Source organism: Somniosus microcephalus, chromosome 1 (genome assembly GCF_052327205.1).
Source record: "Somniosus microcephalus isolate GS21.2 chromosome 1, FLI_Smic_1.0, whole genome shotgun sequence".
Lineage (NCBI taxonomy): Eukaryota > Metazoa > Chordata > Chondrichthyes > Squaliformes > Somniosidae > Somniosus > Somniosus microcephalus.
Window position 1 is genome coordinate 224,419,600 of NC_140987.1, and position 17,234 is coordinate 224,436,833.

Here is a 17,234-nt window from a genome sequence, read left to right on the forward strand (position 1 = left end):
TACCATCGGACAGTGTTTAGAGCAGTTTGTGATACAGTGGGTCAGTGTTTAGAGCACAGTGTGATACAGTCGGCCAGTGTTTAGGGAACAGTGTGATACAGTCGGTCACTGTTCAGAACACACTGTGATACATTCAGTCAGTGTTTAGAGTGCCATAGGATACCGTCGGTCTGTGTTTAGTACCCAGTGTGACACAGTCCGTCAGTGTTTAGAGCAAAGTGTGATACAGTCGGTCAGTTTTTAGTGCGCAGTGTGATACAGTCAGTCAGTTTGTAGAGCACAGTGTGATACAGTCGGTCAGTGTGTAGTGCCCATGTGATACAGTCGGTCAGTGTTTACAGCACAGTGTGATACAGTTGGTCAATGTTTAGAGCACAGTGTGTTACAGTCGGTCAGTGTTTAGAGCACTGTGTGATACAGTCGGTCAGTGTTTAGAGCACAGTGAGATACAGTCGGTTAGTGTTTAGTAGCCAGTGTGATACATTCGGTCAGTCTTTAGAGCTCCGAGTGATACAGTTGGTAAGTGTTTAGAGCACAGTGTGATAGAGTCAATCAGTGTTTTAAGCACAGTGTGATACAGCCGGTCACTGTTTGGAACAGTGTGTGATACAGTCGGTCATAATAGCATACCCAGTGTGATACAGTCAGTCAGTGCTTAGTGTTCAGTATGATACAGTTCAACAGTGTTTAGAGCACAGTGTGATACAGTCAGTCAGTGTTTAGAGCACAGTTTGATACAGTCGGTCAGTGTTTAGAGCACAGTGCATTACAGTCAGTCAGTGTTTCGAGCACAGTGTGCTACAGTCGGTCAGTGTTTAATGCACAGTGTGTTGCAGTCATTCACTGTTGAGAGCACAGTGTGATACAGTCAGTCCGTGTTTAGTGCACTGTGTGATACAGTCGATCAGTGTTTAGAGCACAGTGTGATACCGTCGGACATTGTTTAGAGCACAGTGTGATACAGTCAATCACTTTAGAGCACAGTGTGATACAGTCGGCCAGTGTTTAGGGCACAGTGTGAGAAAGTCGCTCAGTGTTTAGAGCACAATGTGATACATTCGGTCAGTGTTTAGAGTGCAATGGGATTCAGTCGGTCAGTGTTTAGTACCCAGTGTGATACAATCCATCAGTATTTAGAGCACAGTGTGATATAGTCGGTCAGTGTTTAGTGCGCAGTGAGATACAGTCGGTCAGTGTTTAATGCACAGTGTGATACAGTCGATCAGTTTGTAGAGCACAGTGTGATACAGTCGGTCAGTGTTTAGAGCACAGTGTATTAAATTCGGTCAGAGTTTAGAGCACAGTGTGATACAGTTGGTCAGTGTCTAGAGCACAGTGTGGTACAGTCGGTCAGTGTTTAGTGCCCAGTGTGATACTGTCGGTCTGTTTTTAATGCACAGTGAGTTAAAGCCAGTCAGTGTTTAGAGCACAGTGTGATACAGTCGGTCAGTGTTTAGAGCACAGTGTATTACATTCGGTCAGAGTTTAGAGCACAGTGTGATACAGTTGGTCAGTGTTTATAGCACAGTGTGATATAGTCGGTCAGTATTTAGAGGACAGTGTGATACAGTCGGTCAGTGTTTAGAGCGCTGTGTGATACTGTCAGTCACTGTTTAGAGTGCTGTGTGATACTGTCGGTCAGTGTTTAGAGCGCTGTGTGATACAGTCGGTCAGTGTTTAGAGCGTTGTGTGATACTGTCAGTCAGTGTTTAGAGCACAGTGTGATACAGTCGGACAGTGTTTAGAGCAGTGTGATACAGTCGGACAGTGTTAAGAGCACAGCTTGATACAGCAGTCAGTGTTTAGTGCACTGTGTGATACAGTCAAACAGTGTTTAAAGCACAGCGTGACGCAGTCGGTCACTGTTTAGTCCCCAGTGTGATACAGTCAATCAGTGTTTAGAGCACAGTGTAATACAGTCGGTCAGTGTTTAGAGCACAGTGTGATACAGTCGTTCAGTGTTTAGAGCACAGTATGATACAGTCGGTCAGTGTTTAGAGCACAGTGTATTACAGTCATTCAGTGTTTAGAGCACAGTATGATACAGTCCGTCAGTGTTTAGAACACAGTGTGCTACCGTCGGACAGTGTTTAGAGCACTGTGTGATGCAGTCGGTCAGTGTTTAGAGCACAGTGTGATACAGTCGGCCAGTGTTTAGGGAACAGTGTGATACAGTCGGTCACTGTTCAGAACACAGTGTGATACATTCAGTCAGTGTTTAGAGTGCCATAGGATACTGTCGGTCTGTGTTTAGTACCCAGTGTGACAAAGTCTGTCAGTGTTTAAAGCAAAGTGTGATACAGTCGGTCAGTTTTTAGTGCGCAGTGTGATACAGTCGGTCAGTGTTTAATGCACAGTGTGATACAGTCAGTCAGTTTGTAGAGCACAGTGTGATACAGTCGGTCAGTGTTTACAGCACAGTGTGACACAGTTGGTCAATGTTTAGAGCACAGTGTGTTACAGTTGGTCAGTGTTTAGAGCACTGTGTGATACAGTCGGTCAGTGTTTAGTAGCCAGTGTGATACATTCGGTCAGTCTTTAGAGCTCCGAGTGATACAGTTGGTCAGTGTTCAGAGCACAGTGTGATAGAGTCAATCAGTGTTTTAAGCACAGTGTGATACAGCCAGTCACTGTTTGGAACACAGTGTGATACAGTCGGTCATAATAGCATACCCAGTGTGATACAGTCAGTCAGTGCTTAATGTTCAGTATGATACAGTTCAACAGTGTTTAAAGCACAGTGTGATACAGTAGGCCAGTGTTTAGGGAACACTGTGATACATTCGGTCAGTGTTTAGAGCACTGTGTGATACAGTCGATAAGTGTTTAGAGCACAGTGTGATACAGTCGGTCACTGTTCAGAACACAGTATGATACATTCAGGCAGTGTTTAGAGTGCCATAGGATACAGTCGGTCTGTGTTTAGTACCCAGTGTGGCACAGTCCATCAGTGTTTAGAGCACAGTGTGATAGAGTCAGTCAGTTTTTAGTGCGCAGTGTGATACAGTCGGTCAGTGTTTAATGCACAGTGTGATACAGTCAGTCAGTTTGTAGAACACAGTGTGATACAGTCGGTCAGTGTGTAGTGCCCATGTGATGCAGTCGGTCAGTGTTTACAGCACAGTGTGATACAGTTGGTCAGTGCTTAGACCACAGTGTGAAACAGTCGATCAGTGTTTAGAGCACAGTGTGATAGAGTCGGTCAGTATTTAGAGCACAGTGTGATGCAGTCGGTCAGTGTTTAGAGCACAGGTATTACAGTCAGTCAGTGTTTAGAGTGCCATGCGATACAGTCGGTCAGAGTTTAGTACCCAGTGTGATACATTCGGTCAGTGTTTCGTGTTCAGTATGATACTTTGGTCAGTGTTTAGAGCACAGTGTGATACAGTCAGTCAGTGTTTACTGCCCAGTGTGATACAGTCGGTCTGTGTTTAGAGCACAGTGTGAAAGAGTTGATCAGTGTTTAGAGCACAGCGTGATACAGTCGGACAGTGTTTAGAGCACAGTGTGATACAGTCGGTCAGTATTTAATGCACAGTGTGATACAGTCAGTCAGAGTTTAGAGCCCTGTGTGATACAGTCGATCAGTGTTTAGAGCACAGTGTGATACAGTCCGTCAGTGTTTAGAGCACAGTGTGATACAGTCCGTCAGTTTTTAGAGCACAGTGTGATACAGTCCGTCAGTGTTTAGAGCACAGTGTGATACAGTCGGTCAGTGTTTAATGCACAGTGTGATACAGTCGGTCAGTATTTAGAGCACAGTGTGAAACATTCGATCAGTGTTTAGAGCACAGTGTGATACAGTCAGACAGTGTTTAGAGCACTGTGTGATACAGTCGGTCAGTGTTTAGAGCACAATGTGATACAGTCGGTCAGTGTTTAGTGCCCAGTGTGATACAGTCGGTCAGTGTTTAGAGCACAATGTGATACAGTCGGTCAGTGTTTAGAGCACAGTGTGATACTGTCGGGCAGTGTTTACAGCACAGTGATATACAGTCAGTTATTGTTTTGTACCCAGTGTGATACAGTCGGTCATTGTTTAGAGCACAGTGTGATACAGTCAGTCAGTGTTTAGAGCACAGTGTGTTACAGTCAGTCAGTATTTAATGCACCGTGTGTTGCAGTCATTCAGTGTTTAGAGCACTGTGTGATACAGTCGGTCCGTGTTTCGAGTACCATGTGATACAGTAGGTCAGGGTTAAGAGCACAGCGTGATACCATCGAACAGTGTTTAGAGTACAATGTGATACTGTCTGTCAGTGTTTAGGGCACAGTGTGATTCAGTCGGTCAGTGTTTAAAGGACAGTGTGATACAGTCGCTCAGTGTTTAGAGCACTGTGTGATACAGTCCGTCAGTTTTTAGAGCACAGTGTGATACAGTCAGTCAGTGTTTAGAACACAGTGTGATATATTGGGTCAGTGTTTACTGCCCAGTGTGATACTGTCGGTCAGTTTTTAATGCACAGTGTGATACAGTCGGTCAGTGTTTAGAGCACAGTGTGATACAGTCGGTCAGTATTTAGAGCACAGTGTGAAACATTCGATCAGTGTTTAGAGCACATTGTGATACAGTCGGACAGTGTTTAGAGCACCGTGTGATACAGTCGGGCAGTGTTTAGAGCACAGTGTGGTGCAGTCCATCAGTGTTTAGAGCACAGTGTATTACATTCAGTCAGTGTTTAGAGCACAGTGTATTACAGTCAGTCAGTGATTAGAGTACAGTCGGTCATTGTTTAATGCACAGTGTGTTGCAGTCGTTCAGTGTTTAGAGCACAGTCTGATACAGTCGGTCCATGTTTAGAGCACCATGTGATACAGTCGGTCATGGTTTAGAGCACAGGGTGATACCGTCGGACAGTGTTTAGAGCACAGTGTGATACAGTCGGTCACTGTTTGGAACACAGTGCAATACAGTTGGACAGTGTTTAGAGCGCCATGGTTTACAGTCAGTCAGATTTTAGCAACCAGTGTGATACAGTTGGTCAGTGTTTCATGCTCAGTGTGATACAGTCGGTCAGTGTTTCGTGCTCAGTGTGATACAGTCGGTCAGTGTTTAGAGCACAGTGTGAAACAGTCGATCAGTGTTTAGAGCACAGTGTGATAAAGTCAGACAGAGTTTAGAACAGTGTGCTGCAGTCGGTCAGTGTTAAGAGCACAGTTTGATACAGCAGTCAATGTTTAGTGCACAGTGTGATACAGTCAAACAGTGTTTAAAGCACAGCGTGACACAGTTGGTCAATGTTTAGGGCACAGTATGATACAATTGGTCAGTGTTTAGAGCACAGTGTGATACAGTCGGTTAGTGTTTAGAGCACAGTGTGATACAGGCGGTCAATGTTTAGAGCACCATGTGATACAGTCGGTCCGTGTTTAGTGCCAATGTGGTACAGTCCGTCAGTGTTTAGTGCCAATGTGGTGCAGTTGGTCAGTGTTTAGAGCACAGTGTGATACAGTCAGTCAGTGTTTAGTGCCCAGTGTTATACAGTCGGTCAGTGTTTAGAGCACAATGTGATACAGTCGGTCAGTGTTTAGAGCACAGTGTGATACTGTTGGTCAGTGTTTACAGCACAGTGAGATACAGTCAGTAATTGTTTTGTACCCAGTGTGATACAATCGGTCAGTGTTTAGAGCACAGTGTGATAGTCAGTCAGTGTTTAGAGCACAGTGTGTTACAGTCGGTCAGTGTTTAATGCACCGTGTGTTGCAGTCATTCAGTGGTTAGAGCACAGTGAGATACAGTCGGTCCGCGTTTAGAGCACCATGTGATACCATCGGACAGTGTTTAGAGCACTGTTTGATACTGTCTGTCAGCGTTTAGGGCACAGTGTGATACAGTCGGCCAGTGTTTAAAGCACAGTGTGATACAGTCGCTCAGTGTTTAGTGCATGTTTGATACAGTCCGTCAGTTTTTAGAGCACAGTGTGATACTGTCGGTCAGTGTTTACAGCACAGTGTGATACATTGGGTCAGTGTTTACTGCCCAGTGTTATGCAGTCGGTCAGTGTTTAATGCACAGTGTGTTACAGTCGGTCAGTGTTTAGAGCACAGTGTATTACAGTCAGTCAGTGTTTAGAGCACAGTGTGTTACAGTCGGTCAGTGTTTAATGCACAGTGTGTTGCAGTTGTTCAATGTTTAGAGCACAGTGTGCTACAGGGGGTCCGTGTTTAGAGCACCATGTGATACAGTCGGTCAGGGTTTAGAGCACAGGGTAATACCGTCAGACAGTGTTTAGAGCACTGTCTGATACAGTCGGTCACTGTTTAGACCAAAGTGTGAAACAGTCGATCAGTGTTTAGAGCATGGTGTGATACAGTCAGTCAGTATTTAGAGCTCAGTGTGGTACAGTCGGTCAGTGTTTTGTGCTCAGTGTGATACAGTTGGTCAGTGTTTAGAGCACAGTGTGATACAGTCGGTCAGTGTTTAGAGCACAGTGAGATACAGTTGGTTATTGTTTTGTACCCAGTCTGATACAGTCGGTCAGTGTTTAGAGCACAGTGTGATACAGTCAGTCAGTGTTTAGAGTACAGTTTGATACAGTCGGTCAGTGTTTAGAGCACAATGTGATACAGTTGGTCAGTGTTTAGAGCACAGTGTGATACTGTCAGTCAGTGTTTACAGCACAGTGAGATACAGTCAGTCAGTGTTTCGAGCACAGTGTGTTACAGTCGGTCAGTGTTTAATGCACAGTGTGATACAGTCAGTCACTGTTTAGAGCACAGTGTGATACAGTCGGCCAGTGTTTAGGGCACAGTGTGATACAGTCGCTCAGTGTTTAGAGCACAATGTGATACATTCGGTCAGTGTTTACAGCACTGTGTGATACAGTCGATAAGTGTTTAGAGCACAGTGTGGTACAGTTCGTCAGTGTTTAGAGTGCAATGGGATACAGTCGGTCAGTGTTTAGTACCCAGTGTGATACAATCCATCAGTGTTTAGAGCACAGTGTGATATAGTCGGACAGTGTTTAGTGCACAATGAGATAAAGTCGGTCAGTGTTTAATGCACAGTGTGATACAGTCGGTCAGTTTTTAATGCACAGTGAGTTAAAGTCAGTCAGTGTTTAGAGCACAGGGTGATACAGTCGGTCAGTGTTTAGAGCACAGTGTATTACATTCGGTCCGAGTTTAGAGCACAGTGTGATACAGTTGGTCAGTGTATGGTGCCCAGTGTGATACAGTTGGTCAATATTTAGAGGACAGTGTGATACAGTCGGTCAGTGTTTCGAGCACAGTGTGATACAGTTGGTCAGTGTTTGGAGCACAGTGTGATACAGTCGATCAGTGTTTAGTGCACAGTGTGATACAGTCGGACAGTGTTAAGAGCACAGTTTGATACAACAGTCAGTGTTTAGTGCACAGTGTGATACAGTCAAACAGTGTTTAAAGCACAGCATCACACAGTCGGTCACTGTTTAGTACCCATGTGATACAGTCAGTCAGTATGTAGGGCACATTATGATACAATTGGTCAGTGTTTAGAGCACTGTGCGATACAGTCGGTCAGTGTTTAGAGCACAGTGTGATACAGTCGGCCAGTGTTTAGGGAACAGTGTGATACAGTCGGTCACTGTTCAGAACACAGTGTGATACATTCAGTCACTGTTTAGAGTGCCATAGGATACCGTCGGTCTGTGTTTAGTACCCAGTGTGACACAGTCCGTCATTGTATAGAGCACAGTGTGATACAGTTGGTCAGTTTTTAGTGCACAGTGTTATACAGTCGGTCAGTGTTTAATGCACAGTGTGATACAGTCAGTCAGTTTGTAGAGCACAGTGTGATACAGTCGGCCAGTGTGTACTGCCCATGTGATACAGTCGGTCAGTGTTTACAGCACAGTGTGACACAGTTGGTCAATGTTTAGAGCACAGTGTGTTACAGTCGGTCAGTGTTTAGTAGCCAGTGTGATACATTCGGTCAGTCTTTAGAGCTCCGAGTGATACAGTTGGTAAGTGTTTAGAGCACAGTGTGATAGAGTCAATCAGTGTTTTAAGCACAGTGTGATACAGCCGGTCACTGTTTGGAACACAGTGTGATACAGTCGGTCATAATAGCATACCCAGTGTGATACAGTCAGTCAGTGCTTAGTGTTCAGTATGATACAGTTCAACAGTGTTTAAAGCACAGTGTGATACAGTCGGCCAGTGTTTAGGGAACAGTGCGATACAGTCGGCCAGTGTTTAGAGCACAGTGTGATACATTCGGTCAGTGTTTAGAGCACTGTGTGATACAGTCGATAAGTGTTTAGAGCACAGTGTGATACAGTCGGTCACTGTTCAGAACACAGTGTGATACATTCAGTCAGTGTTTAGAGTGCCATAGGATAAAGTCGGTCTGTGTTTAGTACCCAGTATGGCACAGTCCGTCAGTGTTTAGAGCACAGTGTGATAGAGTCAATCAGTTTTTAGTGCGCCGTGTGATACAGTTGGTCAGTGTTTAATGCACAGTGTGATACAGTCAGTCAGTTTGTAGAGCACAGTGTGATACAGTTGGTCAATGTTTAGAGCACAGTGTGATAGAGTCAATCAGTGTTTTAAGCACAGTGTGATACAGTCGGTCACTGTTTGGAACACAGTGTGATACAGTCGGTCATAATAGCATACTCAGTGTGATACAGTCAGGCAGTGCTTAGTGTTCAGTATGATACAGTTCAACAGTGTTTAGAGCACAGTGTGATACAGTCGGTCAGTGATTAGATCACAGTGTGATATAGTCCATCAGTGTTTATAGCACAGTGTGATACAGTCGGTCTGTGTTTAGAGCACAGTGTCATACAGTCGGTCTTTGTTTAGACCACAGTGTGAAACAGTCGATCAGTGTTTAGGACACAGTGTGATATAGTCGGTCAGTATTTAGAGCACAGTGTGATACAGTGGGTCAGTGTTTAGTGTTCACTGTGATACAGTCAGACAGTGTTTCGAGCACAGTGTCATACAGTCAGTCAGTGTTTAGGACACAGTGTGATACAGTGGGTCAGTGTTTAGAGCACTGTGTGATACAGTCGGTCAGTGTTTAGAGCACTGTGTGATACACTCGATCAGTATTTGGAGCACAGTGTGATATAGTTGGTCACTGTTTGGAACACAGTGTTATACAGGCGGTCAGTGTTTAGAGTGCCATACGATACAGTCGGTCAGAGTTTAGTACCCAGTGTGATACAGTCGGTCTGTGTTTCGGGCTCAGTATGATACATTTGGTCAGTGTTTAGAGCACAGTGATATACAGTCAGTCAGTGTTTAGAGCACCGTGTCATACAGTCGGTCAGTGTTTAGTGTTCAGTGTGATACAGTCGGTCAGTGTTTAGAGCACAGTGTGATACAGTTGGTCAGTGTTTGGAGCACAGTGTGATACAGTCGATCAGTGTTTAGAGCACAGTGTGATACAGTCGGACAGTGTTTAGAGCACAGTGTGAATCAGTCGGTCAGTGTTTAGAGCACAGTTTGATACAGTCGGTCAGTGTTTAGAGCACAGTGTATTACAGTCAGACTGTGTTTAGAGCACAGTGTGATAGAGGTCAGTGTTTAGAACACTGTGTGATACAGTCGGTCAGTGTTTAGAGCACAGTGTGATACAGTCGGACTGTTTAGAGCACAGTGCGATACAGTCAGTCAGTTTTAATGCCCAGAGTGATACAGTTGGACAGTGTTTAATGCCCAGTGTGATGCAGTCGGTCAGTGTTTAATGCCCAGTGTGATACAGTTGGTCAGTGTTTAATGCCCAGTGTGATACAGTTGGAAAATGTTTAGAGCACAGTGTGATACAGACGGTTTGAGTTTAGCACATTGCTAATTACTGTATTACAACGGACTTTTCTTTATCTATTTCAGCTCTTTTAAAAATTAACCAGATGAAATTAGCAGGTGAGTGGAGAAGGCTATTTTTGTACCTGAATTTATTATCAAAGTTTCTGTGCTTAACATTTACAGATTGAAATGTAATGTTAAGTTGCGTTTTGGTTTATTGCAGATGACAGGCCTCCCAGTCGTACTGCTCCGAAACCAAGACCTCCTCAGCACTTTACTGCAGGTATTCTTGCAAGTTTTCATTTTCTTTTCTAGTTTTCTTTTTAAATTGTTTTATTGATGATATTTCAAAAGACTCCTCCTGTATCTGAGTCACACCAGAAACTTCAGACCTCTGGTAAAAGCTAATAATGATGACGTTTTTTGTATCCTACGGGCTGGTTCTAATCATTATAGACGGTGTGTAGTGCAGACCATTCATTTAGATTCATGGGGGAAAAATTGGTTTGTTTTGCGCCTCCCGTTAGCGTCCCCGGGGCAAAGCCCCTAGCGCACGGGCGTGGCGCCGCTGACGCCTCCCGCGAAATTCAGTGGGAGGTTAGCAGCGGCAGTAGCGCCCCACGGCGCTGCGCCTCTGGCGATTACGTCATCGCTGTGCACAGAGCCCGGCTCGCGACATGGCCGCAAACTTGGGTTGCGCCCCCTGACCTTCCGCCGGATGATATGTCCGACAGGGTCAGCGTGGTGTTTTTACAGCCGCAGCGGTGCAAGTTAAAGGGCAGGTGTTGGGCGGCCTTTTTTTTGGGCCAACTGCTAGCACCTGCTCCCTTCCCCTTTGTTATGTGTGGTGCCAGCTGTGATCGTTCAGCCCAGCAGTCCTCTTGAGTGCCGGGCTGCTTTCCCAGCACCCTGCTCCCCGGTGCTAGGCCCCTCCCCTTTAATCAGGGGAGGGAGGCCTGTAGTACCGCGGCGTGACATGCCGACGCTCATGACGCTGTTGCACGTAGTGCCGCGATATTCACTTGTAGTGTCCCAGGAATGAGGAGGAGCGCTTCCAGTAGCGCCCTGCCTCCTGCTTGCGGTGCTACCACCGAATTTACGGTGCAGGAGCGCTAACTTTTTTGGGCCGCTAAAAGTAGCACCCTGGTGAAGTTAGTGCCCCAAAGCTGGGTGCTACCGAATTTTTCCCCCATAAAACATAGGAACATGAGTAGACCATTCAGCCCCTCGGGCTTGCTCCACCATTCCATTAGATCATGGCTGATCTGCATCGCAACTTCCTTTACAATACTTTGCTCCATATCCCTTGTTACCAATGCTTCCTTTAAGCTGTGCAGCCACGAAGCCGTGCAGCGCTCCAGGGATCCCGCCCTGCCGGCTTGCCAGCTTTTCAATGCCAAAATCGCACATGCGCGGTACTTTGAATGGGTCGCGTAGCCACTTAAAGGGGCCGTGCGGAGCCCAAAAAAATGACAGTGAAGATTGTTTGCTACCCTTACCTAACAATAATCTATCTATCACAGTCTTGAAAGTGCCAAATGTCCCAACATTCAGAGTCTTTTGGGGAAGAGTGTTCCAGATTTGTACTACGGTTTTTGTGAAAAAAGTGCTTCCTGATTTCGTTCCTGAACGGCTTAGCTCTCATTTTAAGATTATGTCCCCTTGTTCTTGAATCCCCCACCAGAGGAAATAGTTTCTCTGTATCTACCCTTTCGAATACTTTTAACATTTTAAACAACTCGATCAGATCAATCTTCTATACTCAAGGGAATACAAGCCAAGTTTATGCAACTGGTCCTCATAATTTAACCCTCTAAGCCCAGGTATTATTCTAGTGAATTTGTGCTGCACCCCCTCCTAGGCCATACATCTTTCCTGAGCTGCAGTGCCCAGACCTGAACGCAATACTCCAAATGGGGTTTGACCAAGGCTCTGTACAACTGAAGCATAACTTCCTTCCCTTTGTATTCCAGCCCCCTTGAGATACAGCCTGTTTGATTGCCTTTTTGTACCTGTTTACTAGCTTTAAATGATTTGTGTACTTGAACTCCAAAACCTCTTTGTTCATCTACAGTTCCTAGCTTCCTACCATTTAGGAAATATTGGGCCAGATTTTCCTGTAGCAGGGCATCTAATGGCATCTGCCGTTAATTAGACCTGCCCCTGCACCCTTCGGCTCAAAGTATTTTTGCCCACTATGTTGCTGAAAGTGCGAGCTGATAATGCAGCTGCGAGACAAACAGGGAATCTGGGACCTGAGTGAACAGTGTAACCAAGTGTGTATCTCCTTAACCAATCAGATTGAAGGATTGAGAAATAAACACTGGAAGAACTGCGAAGGAAGTGCAACTTAGAGTGGCTGAATTCAATGTTTCAATGTTCAAATCAGATACAGAAAAAGAAATGAAGAGAGGGAAAGAAATACTGGATTAAGAGGGAGAAAAATAAGATAGACAGGAAAAGTAAACATTCTTAAAAAATTTTTTAATTTGACATTTTTTATATCTCCAACAATAATTAATAGCTAAAGGAATGTGACTCCACACTTGTAATAGTTAATTTTCATTGCCAGGATGACCTAGCAATTAGCGGTTGATTGGCAGTAATTAATCATTATCATGTTGTTAAAAGAGTACTTATGCTACTAATGACAAATCTTAACTTTCTATGGCGAGTTTAGTTTGTATTTACTGCGCAAATACAGCAACTTCATGACATTCAATGCACGTCAATGATGATGCAGACAGCGAGATGCTGTTTTTGCAAAGCTAATGGCGGAGCGGCGCAAAATGTACCGCAACCTTTAGATATTGGCATTTAACCGTGCATCTGCTCCTCGCCTGAAGTTGCTGTACTATTTACACATAAATAACGGCAAACACATTAGCTTCACTGTTATTTTGAGAGCAAAATCTGGCCCATCATCTTTCGTGGGTACAAAGTGGAAGACCTCACACTTGCGCACATAGAACTCCATTTGCCATAGTTTTGCCCACTCTCTTAATCTGTCTATGTCAAGGAAGGAGGACTGGAAAAGACATGAGGAAGACACAGGTAGGTTGGTGGAATGGGCAGATAACTGGCTATGCAATATAATATGGAGAAGTGTGAGACAATAAAGCTACAAAAAAGGCCAATAGCATTTTAGATTTTATGACGGGGGCATAAAGTACAAGAGTAAAGAGGCAATGATAAATTTGTACAAAGCAATGATAAGGCTGCAGTGAGAGTGTTGTGCAGTCTTGGGCATCCCATGGATAAAGGATGTTAAAGCCAAAGACAGTGTATATTGTAGATTCACCAGGATGATCACAGGGACAGGAAACTACTGTTATGAGGAGAGACTTTAGATACTGGGACCATTTCCACTGGAGCAGAGAAGGCTACGAGATTTATAGAGGTTTTTTAAATTATGAAGGATTTTGATTGGGTGAATTGGGAAAAACTGTTTCCTCTAGTCAGTGATAAAAGGTTACCACTTTAAAATTGTCACTAGAAAAGGAGGGAGGTTAGAAAAAATTCTTTACTCAAACGGTTGTCAGAGCATAAAATATTTTGCCACAAGGAATGGTTGAGACAGTGGACATTGCATCTTATAAGGAGATTTGGATAACTATTTGAAGCAGAGGGAAATGGAGGAGAAAGCAATGCAGTGGGATCAGTTTTGAATTGCTCCAGCAAAGAACCAGCACAGACATGACGGGTTGAATAGCTTCCTTTTGTGTTGTAAAATCCAACGGTCCCACGGTTTCAATTGTGTCACTGGACATGTCAATAAATATACCAGTGTCAATCATAATGTACATGATTCCCCTCTGTTGGTAATGTTATGCTATACTGAGCTATACAGACTAGGACCGGCCCAGGTTCAATCCTTCATTTTTACTTAATTAACTGATCTCAACAAGCTTGTTGTGTTTGTACAGGATATTGTCATATATCCCTATTGCCCTTACATGTAGGTATCATAGAATATTGCCATACATAATTTACCTCGAATACAAATTCGAGGACTAGGAAACACTGAAATGTCTGGTTAATACTCTTTATTAAATCAAGTCAATGAGATAAAACATAACACCTTGCATGTAATGCATATCCGACCAGTATTGATGATAACTCACGTGCAAAGGACTCTTCATCAGGAGATTGCTAGGGTGTTGTCTTGACTGCTTATGCTAGCCTCAGCAAGACATGGTCAAAGTCCCCAAGGAGCTCCAGTGTGTTGTATAATTTTTAGGTTTAATTATGCAGGACAAATGTGGGTACAATATGTCATTACACTGTGTGTGTATGCTGTTGATACGTAAGCTTGTTCACATAGAATTACATAGAGTATACAGCACGTAAACAGGCCATTCGACCCAACCAGTTCATGCTGGAGTTTATGCTCCACTTGAGCCTCCTCCCATCCTTCCTCATCTAACTCTATCAGCATGGTGGTAAGGTTAGCTGGCATCATTTGTTCTGCATGCCGATTAATGTCCTCGGATGTTTATTACACTCCAGACATTCCACACGAGTACTCATTAGTTCTCTGTAGCATTCAAAGTCTTATCTCTTCCCAGTACATCCATAACACAAACCCTATTCATACCAGGATACTCTCTTACAGTCTCCTAACTATCTGGCTAGATTTCTTATCCCTTCTCATGAATGGGTAATGAAATAATGTCTACTATACTTCAGGCCCAACTTTTGTAACCACCGCAGAATCAATCTTCAATATATATGAGTGTGAATATATTTTATATTAAGAAAAGCTTACTATGGCTATTCTACCTGGTACACCGATACTTCCAGAGAACCTATAGTTGGCAGTGCTACAGTTGGCCACAATACCACTGAGGTAGAGAAGGGAAAAATCACCCAGGACCTTGCTTCCTGATCACTGTTCAATGACTGTGCTGGAAAATGTGTGTATGTGGACACTAGATGAAGATCAGGCGTGGATGTGATGCCTCTCACGGTTGAATGGACCACCACACAAAGACTGGCCACTTGAGCAATGTATCAAAAGGTGGCTGACACCTGTGGGGACAAAGACTGGCCACTTGAACAATGTACCAAAAGGTGGCTGACACCTGTGGGGACAAAGTGGAGCAACTTCAGGAAAAGAGGGGAGAATTTTTTTAAATTAATAATGCAACACAGATTTGCAGTAAGCACTGGGTGATGAATTTTGTTCAAACCTTTAATTAGTTTAAGATAGAGAAAGTGTAGCCCCTTCAGTTATTAGAGGCGAGACAGAATCCAACCAATAGGATGTGTTTTTGAATTCAAGCCTCAACTGGCATGAAACGTTGTGGCAGCAGAGAGCTCCAGCTCAGCTCCTAAATATCACTTTGTTGTGAAAAGTAATCTTCTCAACGCCTCATGTAGCATTGGGTCTTCATATTTCTCGGGATGTTGGTTGCGATTTTACAGCAATGGCCAGTGGTGAACATCACAGGATAACAAAATGTAAAAATAGGATTCTGAGCTTTTTTCTCATATATGTTTTGCAGGTGAAGGTGATAGTGGTGAACTTATGGCAAAGCTGATGGCGAGACGGGCAAGGCTGGCAGAAGATCAGTAAACCCCCCCTGGAGGCTATGATTCCAACAAGCATCCATCTTACTAAATTAGAGAACCTGTGAGCACCAGCAATGCATTTCAGTCAAAACCATTGATCCTTTAAATGTGGAAAAAAATTAAAGTAAGATAAATGACAAAAAAAGGAATTGGGAGAGTTCTAGGTTTTACCAATCTACTTCTGTTTTGGATCAAATCCCAATGATAGGGAAGATGAAGTTCTCACAAGAACAATTTGATCTAAGAACTAGTTCCATTGTTGGGGAAATTCTATTCATCATTTTGAGGGATTGATCGCATCGTTCTGCGCTATACTCTTAAGATTAAGTTCTAAAAGTTTACAGGACTTCAGTGATTGTTTGTAATCGTTACTGGGGTTTAAAAGGTTAAACAACATCCATGAGAAAACTTTTAATTCTCTGACATTGGAGTGGCAGTTAACCACCACCACAGGATTGGAATAGGAAAAGGAACTGCTGGAGTGGAAAATATTCTTGAAAGTGGTACTTAAAGGGTTACAATGTGTCCAACCTGCAGCACTGGGGGCAGATGCCCAGCAATCAGGCTCTCAAAGCCCAGGCAACTTGGTCCTGTTCGTGGGTCTGAAAGGACAGCTTTTTATGCACTGTTGCCTCACTGGTGGATAAATCCTAAATCAGAACATCCAGAGTTGTTAGTATCAGCAACTTGAGATATATGCAAATTAATGGGCCCATGGATTTCACCTTTATAACTATATGATACACACCAAGCTTGGAGACCTTACCTACAGATCACCAGCGCACCGAATTATCAGATTGTTGCTTTCTGATTTTAAAAAAAAATATTTTGAAATTGTATTAGGGGTAGGAATAGGTTAGTTCTGTTGCTCTACTGTATTTATCAGGAATGTCGAGCATGTTTTGTGCAAAGATCTCTCGCAACAGTATACTGCACTGTACAAAATGCATGGGCTATTGCCTGTAACTTTCTACTTCACGTAAAGCACCGATGTTTGTCATATCACATATATCAAGTGAACCGCTTAATGTTAATAAACCATGTTGAGCCAGTGATTGTATATCTCAGTTGTGTAAATTATGCTGATTAAAATAAGGTGGACTGTATCTTGGCTGAGAAAGCAGATGGATTCTGTCTCGGCAGCGTAAAGTGAAAAAAAAGTGTTTAAATTGAATATTGTTGGTCAAGAGTTACTTTTTTGAAAAAACATTTAAGGGGCAAAATTCGGCTCCTTTGTGCCTGCCGTTAGCATCTCCGGGGGGCGTTAACAGGGCGTAAAGGGCTTATGGGGCGAAAATAGCGCCTCCCGAGAAATGTGGCGGGCCGCTGCTGAGGCGCTACCCGGATGACGTCATCGCCGAGTGACATGACCCTTTAGCGCCCTGCCGCATCCCCTTACTGCCCCGCGGCAGAAATTCAGCTGTGCCCCGCGAGACTGCCATGGGTGATGTCAGCACCAGCCTTGTGGATCACGAACTGGGCTGACCTCTGCTCGCGGGTCGGTATTTAAAGCAGAGGCACGGCTGCGACCCGCGCGCCGTTTTCTTGTTTTGGCCGACCTCCAGGTCGTCTCTTCGTGGTGGCCGCCCTGGTGGCCTCATGTGGACCAACGGAGGCCCTGCAGAGCTCGCAGCGTCCCGCCCCTTTAACGGAAGGGGAGGGGCGGTGAAACATGTCAGCGCTACACGGAGCAGCTGGGTAGCACTCTGGCGTTCGAGCGCTTTGCGCCCCCGAGACCGCCCCGAGAGGAAGTAGAGCGCTCGAGATAGCGCACCACTTCCTCTCCGGGGCGGTAAGCCAAATTTTGCAGCATATATTAAATGGCCATGTATTTTATTGTTTGTAGACACATGGTGATACATTGATGTAAACTTTACCAAAATACATCACTGCCTCACTTGCAATATGCCGTTATGATG

The 17,234-nt window shown here is 44.2% G+C and overlaps 1 protein-coding gene across 3 annotated transcripts in view; it reads left to right on the plus strand.

Moving 5' to 3' along the window:
- The window catches only part of LOC147124638 (signal-transducing adaptor protein 1-like), a 158,615-nt gene extending 142,194 nt beyond the window's left edge, over window positions 1-16,421 (plus strand). For all 3 annotated transcript variants that reach the window (XM_085990810.1, XM_085990826.1, XM_085990817.1), the window contains 3 exons: window positions 9,826-9,858; window positions 9,965-10,024; window positions 15,249-16,421. In XM_085990810.1, the coding sequence (XP_085846936.1) occupies window positions 9,826-9,858; window positions 9,965-10,024; window positions 15,249-15,319 (164 nt within the window). In that variant the 3' untranslated portion in view covers window positions 15,320-16,421. The remainder of the gene's footprint in view (window positions 1-9,825; window positions 9,859-9,964; window positions 10,025-15,248) is intronic.
- The last annotated feature ends 813 nt before the right edge of the window (window positions 16,422-17,234 follow it).